The sequence below is a fragment of the Xyrauchen texanus genome, chromosome 22 (genome assembly GCF_025860055.1).
Source record: "Xyrauchen texanus isolate HMW12.3.18 chromosome 22, RBS_HiC_50CHRs, whole genome shotgun sequence".
In the NCBI taxonomy this organism is placed as follows: Eukaryota; Metazoa; Chordata; class Actinopteri; order Cypriniformes; family Catostomidae; genus Xyrauchen; species Xyrauchen texanus.
In genome coordinates, this window is record NC_068297.1 from 41,361,710 (window position 1) to 41,375,411 (window position 13,702).

Genomic DNA, 13,702 nt, shown 5'->3' on the forward strand with positions numbered 1-13,702 from the left:
TTCCTGTCTAATTTAGTTTCTTGGTCTGCCAAAGCAAGACTTCATTACCCTGGCATTCATTTAAAAATAAAAATAATAAAATCTAGCAAACTAGTCAACATTGCTGTGATAGAGATTATGACATCACCACCAAACATTTCCTGAAATGGCTTTAGCGACATCCCCATGATTATTGATATTAACAAAAAGGGGTTCAAACATACATCTTTTATGAGGGATAGTTCTTCAAAATATGAGGTTGAATGTAATAATTTTCTTGTTTTAGTTGTTACCAAGCTAGCTAGTCTTATTTTAATGTTGTGTGAGAAATGTAGTATGCTAATGGTGGCAGTAGTGTTGACAAGAATAAACAGCATCATCTATTTACATTTGAAGTCATAAGTTTACATACACTTCAGCCAAATACATTTAAACTCAGTTTTTAACAATTCCTGACATTCAATCGTAGAAAACATTCCCTGTCTTATGTCAGTTAGGATCTACCTTTTTTTTGGACTCAAGATGGCGCCGAGTATGGCTGCTGCGTTGCGAGCTCCGATACAACACTGAGGTTTATTGTTTGTTTTGTTTACAGTTCTTTGTTTTTTTGTCTTGGATGTTGTCTGCCTTATTGTTTACGACAGACAAACGCTTTTCGACATTGGTTCTACAATTACACATCGAAAACCGGACTTCAAATTCCTTAATGCCGACCCGCTGTTTACAAATATGCCGGCGGAGCCCTTTGTCTGGGCTGCTCGGCCGCTGAAACGCAGAAGGAAAAGAGGAAAACGAGCCGGTGTTCTCATCAGAGTAAGACGTCGTGCAAATCGACCCCCGCTACCCAGTATACTACTGGCAAATGTTCAGTCTCTGGACAACAAGCTCTGCGAGCTGAGAGCGCGGATCTCTTTCCAACGAGAGACGAGGGACTGCTGCGTTATATGCCTCACAGAAACCTGGCTGGCTGCGGAGATTCCAGACTCGGCCATCGAAATCACGGGCTTTTCCGTGCACCGAGCGGACAGAGCGAAAGACCTCTCAGGTAAAAGCAGATGTGGTGGTGTATGTTTTATGAACAACAAATCATGGTGTGATCAGAGGAACGTACATTTCGTCAAGTCTTTCTGCTCTCCTGATCTGGAATATCTCATGCTTCTGTGTCGACCATTCTGGCTACCGAGGGAATTCACAGAGGTCATTATCACAGCTGTGTACATCCCCCCCACAAGCCGACACAGACCGGGCACTCAGGAAACTGTATGGGAGTATAAGTGAGCAGGAAACCGCGCACCCTGAGGCTGCGTTCATTGTTACCGGGGACTTTAACAAAGCCAACTTCAAAACAATCGCTCCAAAATACCACCAACACATAAAGTTCAACACACGAGGGGACTGGGTTTTAGACCATTGTTACTCTCCTTTCCGGGATGGCTACAAATCCCTCCCCCGCCCCCCATTTGGCAAATCGGACCACAATTCCGTTCTGCTTCTGTCCGCGTACAGGCAGAAACTAAAACGGGACGCACCCACCCTCAGAACGATCCAGTCAGCTGGTCGGTCCAGTCAGACTCTGCGCTACAAGACTGTTTTGATCATGCGGACTGGGAGATGTTCCGGTCCGCCTCTGATGACGACATCGAGGTTTACGGTGACAGCGTAACGTGTTTCATCAGGAAGTGCGTAGAGGATGTTGTTCCGACCAAAACAATACGGATATACCCCAATCAGAAACCATAGGGTTAACGCCGATGTTCGCGCGGCACTCAATTCGCGGACCTAACACGCACAAGCGTAAACAAGCCAGTTATGCCCTCCGTAACACCATCAGTGCAGCCAAACGCAGTACAGGCACAAGCTTGAAGGTCAGTTCAACACCACTGACTCTAGAAGTATGTGGCAGGGAATTAACACCATCACGGACTACAAACGGAATAAAGACTCCGCCGTGAACACCGCTGCATCTCTCCCAGACGTACTTAATACATTTTATGCTAATTTTGAGGACAATAACACCGCCCTCGCGGAGAGAGTATTCGCGGCTGACGCTACAGAGGTTGGTTCACTCTCCGTCTCTGTTGTAGATGTAACCCGATCCTTCTGACGGGTGAACATCCGTAAAGCCGCGGTTCCAGACGGCATTCCGGGCCGCGTCATCAGAGCGTGCGCGACTCAACTGGCTGGTGTTTTTACGGACATTTTCAATCTGTCCCTCTCCCTGTCTGTAGACCCCACATGCTTCAAAACATCAACCATTGTGCCTGTACCGAAGCAAGCCACAATCACTTGCTTAAATGACTGGCGTCCTGTTGCTCTGACCCCCATCATCAGCAAATGCTTTGAAAGGTTAATCAGAGATTACATCTGCTCTGTTCTGCCCCCCTCTTTGGACCCATTGCAGTTTGCCTACCGTAACAACCGCTCCACTGATGATGTATTGCATCTACAATACACACTGATCTCTCCCACCTGGAAATAAGGAACACATTTGTAGACTACAGCTCAGCATTCAACACCATAGTGCCCTCCAAGCTTGATATGAAACGCCGGGCTCTGGGCTTAAACAGCTCACTGTGCAGCTGGATCCTGGATTTCCTGTCAGGCAGACGTCAGGTGGTTAGAATGGGCAGCAACACCTCCTCATCACTGACCCTCAACACTGGAGCCCCGCAGGGCTGTGTTCTTAGCCCTCTCCTGTATTCCCTGTACACACATGACTGTGTGGCAACACATAGCTCCAATACCATCATTAAGTTTGCTGACGATACGACGGTGGTAGGTCTGATCACTGACAATGATGAAAGAGCCTACATAGAGGAGGTGCACACTCTGACACGCTGGTGTCAGGAGCACAACCTCTCCCTCAACGTCAGTAAAACCAAGGAGCTTGTAGTGGGCTTCTGGAGAAAAGACAGAGTACACAGCCCCATCACCATTAATGGAGCACCAGTGGAGAGTTCAAGTTCCTCGGTGTCCACATTACTGAGGAACTCACATGGTCCGTCCACACTGAGGCCGTTGTGAAGAAGGCTCACCAGCGCCTCTTCTTCCTGAGACGGCTGAGGAAGTTTGGAATGAACCAACACATCCTCACACGGTTCTACACCAGCACTGTAGAGAGCATCCTGACTGGCTGCATCACCACCTGGTACGGCAATAGCACCGCCCACAACTGCAAAGCCCTGCAAACGGTGGTGCAAACTGCCAGAAACATCATCGGAGGTGAGCTTTCCTCCCTCCAGGACATATACACAAGGCGGTGTGTGAAAAAAGCTCGGACGATCATCAGAGACTCCAGCCACCCGAGTCATGGTCTGTTCTCACTGCTACCATCAGGCAGGCGGTATCGCAGCATCAGGACCCGCACCAGCCAACTACATGACAGCTTTTTCCCCCAAGCAGTCAGACTGTTGAACACTTGATCTATCAGGATCAATAATTAGGACTGCACTTTATTAATCTATAATCTCACACTGGAGTGTCAACATATTCTCCTCAATTCAACTACTTATATATATTTCATATACTCCCACTTATTGTATATTGTGTATTCTATATTGTGTGTATTATTTACTGTGCATTGTATATAATTATTGTGTTGTGTAAGTATGTGTACATTTGATATGTAAATTGTTGTTGTGTAAGTATGTTGTTTATTGAAATTGGTATATGTCTCGTCACTGTCATGACTGCTATGTTGCTCGGAACTGCACACAAGAATTTCACCTACTGTTGCACTTGTGTACATGGTAGTGTGACAATAAAGTGATTTGATTGATTTTGATTATTTTAAGATTGTGAAATGTCAGAATAAGAGTCAAGAGAAGGATTTATTTCAGCTTTTATTTCTTTCATCACATTCCCAGTGGGTCAGAAGTTTACATACACTTTGTTAGTATTTGGTAGCATTGCCTTTAAATTGTTTAACTTGGGTCTGATGTTTTGGGGATCCTTCTACAAGCTTCTCACAATACGTTGCTGGAATTTTGTCCCATTCCTCCAGACAGAACTGGTGTAACTGAGTCAGGTTTGTAGGCCTTCTTGCTCACACACGCTTTTTCAGTTCTACCCACATATTTTCTATCAGATTGAGATCAGGGCTTTGTGATGGCCACTCCAATACCTTGATTTTGTTGACCTTAAGCCATTTTGCTACAACTTTGGAGATATGCATGGGGTCATTGTCCATTTGGAAGACCCATTTGTGACCGAGCTTTAACTTCCTGGCTGATGTCTTGAGATGTTGCTTCAATATATCCACATAATTTACCTTCTTCCTGATGCCATCTATTTTGTGAAGTGCACCAGTCCCTCCTGCAGCAAAGCACTCCCAAAACATGATTCTGCCACCCCCATGCTTCAGAGGACATTTCTCCAAAAAGTAAGATCTTTGTCAATGTATGCACTTGAAAACTGTAGTCTGGACTTTTTTATGCCAATTTTGGAGCAGTGGCTTCTTCCTTACGGAGCATCATTTCAGGTTATGTTGATATAGGACTTGTTTTACTGTGGATATAGATACTTGTCTACCTGTTTCCTACAGCATCTTCACAAGGTCCTTTGCTGTTGTTCTGGGATTGGTTTGCACTTTTTGCACCAAACTACATCCCTAGGAGACAGACATTTTCCCAGCTGCTTAAAGGCACAGAGTGGAGTGGGACGTGGTTATGGGTCTGTCATTGGGGAGAGAGGAAGCGGTAAGGGCCATCACCTGGTGATTTAATGATACATAACACCTGTGTCTCGTTACAGTGATGACGAAGACAGGCTTGAAAAGCTGCAGAGAACACCAGTGAGGGAGAGAGAACAACACGGGAAGCCAGAGATTGCTGTGTATATTGAAAGTTTTATTTAGTCTAGCTGGAAAGCCTGGCCTTAATTTGTGTTGCTAGAAAGCCTGTGTTTTTATTTTTGAAGCTCAACGCTTTAATACAAAGCTGTAGTACCTGGACTGCTGTCCCGCTCCTTTCTTGCTTGGACCTGTTACACACAACTTAGTGTATGTAAAGTTCTAACCCACTGGAATCGTGATATAGTCTATTAAAAGTGAAACAATCTGTCTGTAAACAATTGTAGGATAAATTACTCATGTCATGCACAAAGTAGATGTCAACTGGCCAAAACAATAGTTTGCTAATGTTAAATCTGTGGACTGGTTTAAAAATGAGTTTTAATGACATTAACCTTAGTGTATCCTTCTTACTTCAATTGCACATTAACATTTTCATTTGATGATGGAGTGACATTACATTTGGCATTTTTCTCTCTTCTGACAACATACACTGTGTCCTGTTTTTGCACAGTTTAATTGTCAATGCAGACTGACCTCTGTTGCAGTGGTTAGTGATGAAGATGATCTCCTCTGACGCGAGTCTTCAATCTCTGCAGCCTGACGAGCTCTTCTTCCGGATCGAGCCACCTAATCAGCACAATATATCAGTCAGACACAAACCATGCATGTGTAACTGTGCCAAGACTGCCACATGGCCAGACTGTTGCCATGGCAACACGACGCGCCTGTACACTCGCTGCACGTCATTGTGAAATTAGACCCAATGTACGCGTACCTTTCAACACATGAACGACACTATATCATGTATTATTATAATTGAGTTATAGAGTGACCGACAGGACAAGTTAAGTTGGTAAGACGTCGGTTTTAATGGACTGTTTAGCCCCCAAGCGGTTTAGTTTCAAACACGGCGTAAAAACAAACGCAAACCTGACGCGTCTGGTCTCTACACAACATGTTTGTGTAGTTAGTGTGATTCATTCAACTCTTAAAACAGTTTAATGCGCATTAAACTCACATTCTTTGTGAATCCGCCGTCCGCGAGCTGAACTGTGTCGTCCATTTCTAACGGAACCTCATACCGGAAGTGACGTCCCCAAACAACAAAAACATGTTATTTACATTAAAAAAAATCAAGAAAGCCAGGAAAAGTGTGTCTTTATTTAATTGAATTTGAAATATGTTTATGATTCCCCTTTATTTATTTATTTTAATCTGTATTTGTACTGTTTGTGTTGACAGTCTATGTGAAAGTTTGAACTGTCTTTTAATATATGTGTTCGAACTAGTCATATTAATACGTACTAAAAGTTTTTATTGATTTATTACTATTATTTTGTTTCTCTGTTTTCTTATGTTTTTAATGTCATCTTATACTATTCTCTTTATGCGTGTTGGACATTATTTGATTTGTCTTTGTTTTCCTGACATTCTGGAAAATGTAATAATAATAATAATGATGCTGGTAAAACCTTGACATCTACTGGTCCTCTACAGTTTATTTGTATTATATTCAAGTGATGGTGCGGTGTTGTGACTGCCAGTAATCTGGGGTCTTGTATCCTTTACTGTCATAAACTATGGATGTTGATTTAAGGGACTTAAACCTTGCCATAGAAATGTTAATATGCTGCAACTTTCACTGCTACTTCATATCAGTTATTTCATGCAAACTGAAGCATGTGATGGACATTAGAATCAGAATTCAATTTAACAGGGGAATTATCTTCATACACAACAGTGGGGCATTGTAGAGATGTTCGTGGTGCTCTGTCTACTCAAAAAGAGAGTAAAATGGTCATGTTGAGCACATAAATAATATATTTGTGTCTTTAAAGGATAAAATAGCATAATACATATTGATGACATGAAATAATCATGAATTCTAATCCTTGAGCTTTTTCACAATTAGTTCCACTAGAACCTTATAACACACCATTGAGGGTACAGACATCATTTCAGGACGAATGTTAAATTATTCTGAAATGGGTGCCTTTTCCATTTTAGAAAGGTAATATTTAAATAAATTAGTGTAACATATTTTTACGGACATATTTAGAAACCTAATTTAAGAGCTAATAATTGTTTTTTGCCATCTCAAGCTAAAATATAAAAATTCATTTTAAGTTATTCTGAACTTTTTACAGGTGGAATATTTTTTTTTTTACTGAAATTACTAAATGTACAGTATATATACAGTGTGTGTGTGTGTGTGTGTGTGTGTGTGTGTGTGTGTGTGTGTGTGTGTGTGTGTGTGTGTGTGTGTGTGTGTGTGTGTAAGCAATACATATTTAATCCTGGCAAAGTGTTGACGTTTGTTCTTTAATTCTTTCTTTCTTTCTTATTTTTAAATAGAATTTGTGTGACTGGCTATACAAATACATTATGTGAGTGTAAATACTCCTTTAACAGCATCACCACAAGAAAACTGTGTTAATTGTATACATTAGTAATTCGTTTAATGTAATAAAATGTATTTCAATTTGCAAAATAAATTTGCACTGAATGTGTACACAAATGGATCTCCTTTCAAGGAATGACTCTGTTATAAACAGACTGGAGTGCACACAGATTGTCACACACAGAAAGGATATCAATGAAGATCAATGTTGAATAATATCAGTGGTTTTATGTTTCTTTGCTTGTTGCAGTGGTTTTTTGTTTCTTTTTTTTCTTAATTTTTTTCAAATCAGTGAGAACATCCAGCAGGGGACGCACAAGTGTTATAAAACCCAGCTGTTAGAAAGTTTGTGTGTGTGTGTGTGTGTGTGTGTGTGTGTGTGTGTGTGTGTGTGTGTGTGTGTGTAAGAGAAGGACGTTTGGCGTTTATATGACTAGGATTGCAAACTATTTTCTAGAATATCCTATTCGTTTCCATTTCTGTAAATTACGTGACATGCAATTACATTTTCTGATATGCGTTAGAAAGTAATTGCATGAATGGGAAACTTGCAAAGAGCAGTTTGGGTGAGATTGACTCCTCCCACCACATACGTCACTAAAGCTCTGACTATAAATAGCAGCTGGAGCGAAATAATCTTGCAGTCCAGTGGAGCTCCAGCGTGTGTGCAGAGCTGTTGGAGAAGTCTTGAAAAAGTTCTCCAGAGCGCTTGTTTGAGGAGGAAATGGACAACGTTATAGTGACAATTGCGTTTCTTTTAAAGTTCTAATGATGGAGGTTTAAGGATGTTCTGGGATTATTGTGCAATGCTTATGTGGAATAAGGTTTCAGCATGGAATTTCATGGGGGAAACAGGCTCAGCACTTGATGTAACTACAGCAAATATTGAGGAAAACCTGGAATTTACCTCAATTTTTTATTTAAACATATTTTAACTGAACTGGAACTCTATTTATCATTGTTGTCAAGTGTAAAGTGTAGAGAGTAAATCATGCATTTGGGAAGAGGACTGCTGTTTGTGCTTCTTTTGAACAGTGTGACCATGAGTTTGTCTCTATCAACCTGTACCACTGTGGACATCGACCATATCAAGAAGAAGAGGGTGGAGGCCATCCGGGGTCAGATACTCAGCAAACTGAGACTGACCAGCCCGCCACAGACCCTGGGCCCCAGTCAGGTGCCATATCAAGTGTTGGCCCTTTATAACAGCACTAGGGAACTGCTGGAAGAGTTAGGACGCAACAGACAGCAGAGCTGCGGACAAGACAACACTGAGACTGAGTACTACGCTAAAGAAATACACAAATTCAACATGATCCAGGGCTCCCCTGAAAACAGTAAGTGACTTATGGCAGTCATTTTAAGAGTTCTAACACTGGAGATATGGGTATTTATATACACATAGAGGATATTGTATTAACGGGAACACTTTATGATAACTATCTAATAAATCAATAACATAACACAATGTTATAACACAATAAATTATACAAACAAACAAACATACATTACCTAATACTTTACAGATAAGTAATTCATGTACATTTTAATATTAAATCATAGATAGACAGGGGATATTTTATTAATGGTAACACTTATTAATAACTATATATTAATTACAATACAATGACTATATCATAAATTATTAACAAACATTTTGGGATACGTCACAGATTAGTAATTAATGTACATTTTCATTTTAAATCATAGACAGATAAGTGATATTAGATTAAAGGTAACTATACATTTATTTCAATATCATACCAATATTATAAATCATTAACAAATACTTTACAGATTAGTAGTTCATGTACATTTAAAAATGAACTCAGGGAAAATTATATCAATGGTAACAACACTGATTAAAAACTTTAGATTAATTACAATATAATAACTATAAAATTATTAACAAACATTACATAATTCTTTACAAATTAGTAATTAATGTACATTTTCATATGAAATCATGGACAGACATGGATATTGTATTGATGTAACACTTTATAACACTTATTATAACCATATATTAATTACTGTATAGTAACTATATAACAAATCATTTACAAACATTACATAATACTTTAAAATCAAAATAATATTTAAACATTACACAGTGAATAGTAGTTCATGTACATTTAAACATGAAATGTTTGTTAAAATGTTTATTATATGTCATAACATAGGTTATAAATTATGTTTAATTATGTTTATTATAAGTCAACTGATATGAGTTATTAATGGCCAATGGAGATATCAAAGCAGTGACCCAAACTTTTCTACATGGAAGCATTTGCCATTTAACAGCTGACTGAAGTGACATTTCAAACTCAAACGTTGTGTTGCCGCTAGCTTTAGCACACTAGTCACCCTCAGTTCAACACTTGTTTCTGAATAATATACATATTCACTCAGCATGGTATGATGGTAAAGTGTTTACCTCACTTTTGTAAGGTGCTGTCTTTACAGAAGTTTTGCTTGTTGTCATATTCTCCATTATGTATTATAATTTTTTGCCAGAGCAGCATCGCTGCTGGTAACTCCGCCCCTTCCGCTATATATGGCATGCCGCGAGCACTGAGTACACAAAGTGTCCAACATTTCACACTCCGTTTTGACGGTTGAAAAAGTGCATCATCCAGGGACTCGTAGTACACTTCTTTTGTTGTATTTTCAGTGTAAACATACTACTCGCACTACTTATTCTTCAAAATGATGTAAAATAGTGCAGGAATGTGTGGTTTGGGATGCACCTCAAAAGATTAGGATGGACAATGGCAGATGTAAATAATGCGATTAAATGATATCAAATAAAATGGCTGAATATAAAAATCACTTATTTTAGACAAAATGTACTCAAAATTCACCTTAAAATTGGTCCAAAATCCATTGAGATTTGTTTGGCACTGACACTAATTGAAATGACCATTTCTGTTAATGGTCCTTCTTCTTTCCGTGTACAGCACAAACCCATAATTTCCAAAGGGCCAAATATTAAACAGCCTGGCAGATATATATTAGTCCACCACTAATTATTTGAATGTACTTTTGCTAATCCATTGAGCATTATATCTAGTGGTTGATCGATATATCGCAGAGGAGGCCCATAAATTGGACTATATTCTGTCTTTTTTAATTATTGGAATCGGCCGATACATTTCCTGTTTGGCCGATTTGTTTCTTTAGGCCGCACAGAGAATCGCCTGCTTGCACATGAAGGAGCTGTCTGAGACATGTAAAAAAACAATCACGGTTTGTTTTGTTGTTACGTGTATTGTTTTTCTACAATAACAGACCGGTGTGCAACACTGTGTCATTTATAAGGTCCGCATATCAGAGCCACGACAGATGCGTTAGAGCTCATAATGTATAAGTGTTCACCTGTTTCATTCTCCCTCTCTCTCCTCAACAGTTCCCTGTAACTTTAACTGTCTTGTCTTATTAGTTTTATTGATATTTGCCTTTTTATCATATCATATATACTGTCTGCTAATATGCACATATCTCATTTAAACAGATGTAAAAAACCAACCTCACAAAACTTGAGCAGATCCAGTATCCTGTGGAGCGCTCATTTATTTACCTTTAAAGCATGTATTCTAACAGTCTCTCCTCAACAGTTTCCTGTAAAATTTTACTTTCTTTTCTAATGCTAAAAGGGCAAATATCAACACAACTAATATCATATACCATCTGCAAATATGTACATATCTTGTTTAAACAGATGATGAACCTCACTAAAGTTCAGCGTTTTCTTACCGTCGAGTGCTCATCTAATATCTTCCTCTGAAGCGCATATTCCGTCAGCCAGAATCAAAACATTAGGATCAGGATCAAATGTTCCTCTGATTCACAAATCATGATGGTCACGACAATCATGACAATCCAAGCAGACGATTCAGGCCGTATAAACGTTTCTGCTCATGCTGGATCAGCATGAGTGTGTGAGTGCAACCAAAGTCACTCTAGCAAGTCGGTTCACCGTCGGCCCTGTTTGGAATAGGGACAGGAGGCTATTTCCAGTCATGAAAGTGCAGCTCTTATCTACTTGAATGGGGAAAAACCAAAATCTCCAAAATGGCTGGTCAAGATTATGATGAAAGAACATATTTTAAATCAGCAGTAAAATATGACAACACAGGTATCATAAATGGTGCTTCTTCACCTCAGATTACACTAAAAAAAGCAATTTTATAGCTAATGCACATGCGTGTTGATTGACAGGTGATATCTGTATCTAAAAGGTGATTGGCTCTTTTACCTGTAAGGTGGGACTTCCTATCTACATCCGTTGACCATTGGATGCAGTTGGGCTTTATAATTTCTCCCATTCATTTTAATAGAAGTGGCCCATCTCTGCTAAATAGTCTCTGGTGCAACTTTAAGGTAAAAATGCTTCATGTGTGCTATTTTTTGAGTACATGTGGTTGCTAATGTGGACATGTCATCCATGGTTGCTGGACTACTGTGTGTACTGTTATTTCCTTCTTCCTAATATAATAAAAATGTATTAATGTGCAAATAAATTACTAAAATGTAATGACTTTACAGAAATTAGAAGGAACTGCTTTCAAAACTTTTTAGATTCTTTTTTTTTTTTTTATTATTTTTTTTACCATGTTTTGTGTGAAACTGAGTATATATAGTGCTAAATAAGAGTTTATTATCATTTATTTTAGCTATTGTATGTTTTTGTTATTTACTATATTAAATTGTGTGATATATCGGCATTGTATCGGCTTGTCAGCCACACAGCTCTCTGGATATTGGCCATTATTGGTCGACCACTAATTATATCATGTCAAAATGTCTGTTAATGTTATGTTAATTTAGGTTATATTATAAACTGTGACTGTATTATCCATCAGAACAACAGGTATGCAATAATAGAGCAGTCGTTTATTGCAGGTCTGTTGAGCAGGCTCGTGTTACATCACTGCATATTCACACACTATGAAGAAATAGAAGTTTTTAATACCTCTTGTTAATAAAGGGAACATGTTGGCATCTGAAAATGATTTCACATGATTAGTCTGTTCTCCTCGTTCATCTGAGGGTTAATGCAGAAGTATCTCCACCAATTTTCCATGAGTCTCTGGGTTCGGTCCCAGTTGAGATGGGCCCCAGATTATTTGAGGACAGAGTCCGTTTTTTTTACGTCTTCTGCTCTAGACAGGCCGATAGGATGGTGAAGCTGTCATACTGTCCAAAGATGAGACAAGAGTCAGTCCAGTACCAGACAGTCCAATCAGATTAAGAGCAGTTTGTGTTTCACCGACCGGATTATTGTCATTCAGTAGATGACTGTAGAGACAAACACAGAGACTTTTTATAAGTGGACCCAAAAAGAACCTTGTTCAACTAGTTGCTCTCTCAGAATGATATATTTAAATAAAGTCCCAACAGAGCCGTTTCCCAGCAGTGTAAACAATAGGAATTTTTGCACATAAACTGAAGTGAGAGGCGCCGTTTTCGAGGCCTCAACACTGGATTGGCAGATAAATCTCTTTCCTTTCCATTATGCAGTTTTCAGTTTCTGTAAATCCAGTACGAGAGATTGTGATGGCCGTCACCACGGTGATAATGTATATTCACGTTCCGTTCTCGTCAGCTAAAGGAATGGCTTTTTCACGAGTTGCGATTTGGACGGTTGCAGCGTGTGGAATCATTTACACATTTTAGTTTTTCCGTGCATTCTCATTGAAGCTGTGGTCAATAAAGTTTCCCAGCACTCAAGTTTTTTTGAGCACAGCAGGTTATGCATTCTTACTTGTATCTCTGTGTATATTTACATCCAGAAATTACGGATTGTGAATGACACTACTGGATGGTATTTTTGCCATTCAAGACCTATTTGTCCATTAACCAAGAGCAATGTCCAAAATGAACACAACAATTTTTAACCTCCTGAGACCCCCGTGTGACTGCTGTGTGCATTTCCCTTTTCACTTTTTGATTTGTAACTAGTAGCACCTAATAAACAACCCAAAAAAAAAAAAAAGAATCTGGAGCAAATAGTTTTCTTAAAAATGTATGTGCACATAAAGTATGTGAACAGCAAGATTATGTTGTGACATTTTAAGAAATACCAAATATATACTTAAAGAAAGATTTTTTTTATCAAATAATTTATTATGTGTTCAGGAGTGTTGATTATTCATGTTTTGAGATGTTACAGACATTACAGCTGATAAAGCTAAATAAATAATTCTGATTAAAAATAATGTCCAGCATCAACCAATCACTGTCCACCATGTTCAAATAAAATGATCCATTATAAATGTTGAATCTATGTACTGATGATCATTGTCCCATGTGTGTCAAACATGTTGAGTGATCCAAACATCATCTGCAGCCTGAAACTGAACTATTGGTTGAAAAAAAATAAGAATGCACATAACTGCATAGAGAGCTATAGGATGCTTCCCCACTCACTAGAGACCCTACTCTTGACAACCAAACAGGTTTCAATTAAAAACCTTTAAAAGGTTTCTTACCAGAGGCACTTTTGTTGGCACTGTGCCCTTTGAAGA

General features: G+C 39.0%; 2 protein-coding genes across 2 annotated transcripts in view; one reads left to right on the forward strand and one right to left on the reverse strand.

Annotated features, from left to right (window-relative positions):
* The window catches only part of LOC127662088 (intraflagellar transport protein 43 homolog), a 47,583-nt gene extending 41,737 nt beyond the window's left edge, over nucleotides 1-5,846 (reverse strand). The window contains exons 1-2 of the mRNA XM_052153059.1: nucleotides 5,790-5,846; nucleotides 5,306-5,398 (exon numbers count right to left, since the gene is read on the reverse strand). Of these exons, the coding sequence (XP_052009019.1) occupies nucleotides 5,306-5,398; nucleotides 5,790-5,834 (138 nt within the window). The 5' untranslated portion in view covers nucleotides 5,835-5,846. The remainder of the gene's footprint in view (nucleotides 1-5,305; nucleotides 5,399-5,789) is intronic.
* A 1,980-nt stretch (nucleotides 5,847-7,826) lies between these two features.
* Nucleotides 7,827-13,702, forward strand: part of LOC127662498 (transforming growth factor beta-3 proprotein-like) — a 45,345-nt gene continuing 39,469 nt past the window's right edge. Inside the window, exon 1 of the mRNA XM_052153697.1 lies at nucleotides 7,827-8,509. Coding sequence (XP_052009657.1) covers nucleotides 8,164-8,509 — 346 coding nt within the window. The 5' untranslated portion in view covers nucleotides 7,827-8,163. The remainder of the gene's footprint in view (nucleotides 8,510-13,702) is intronic.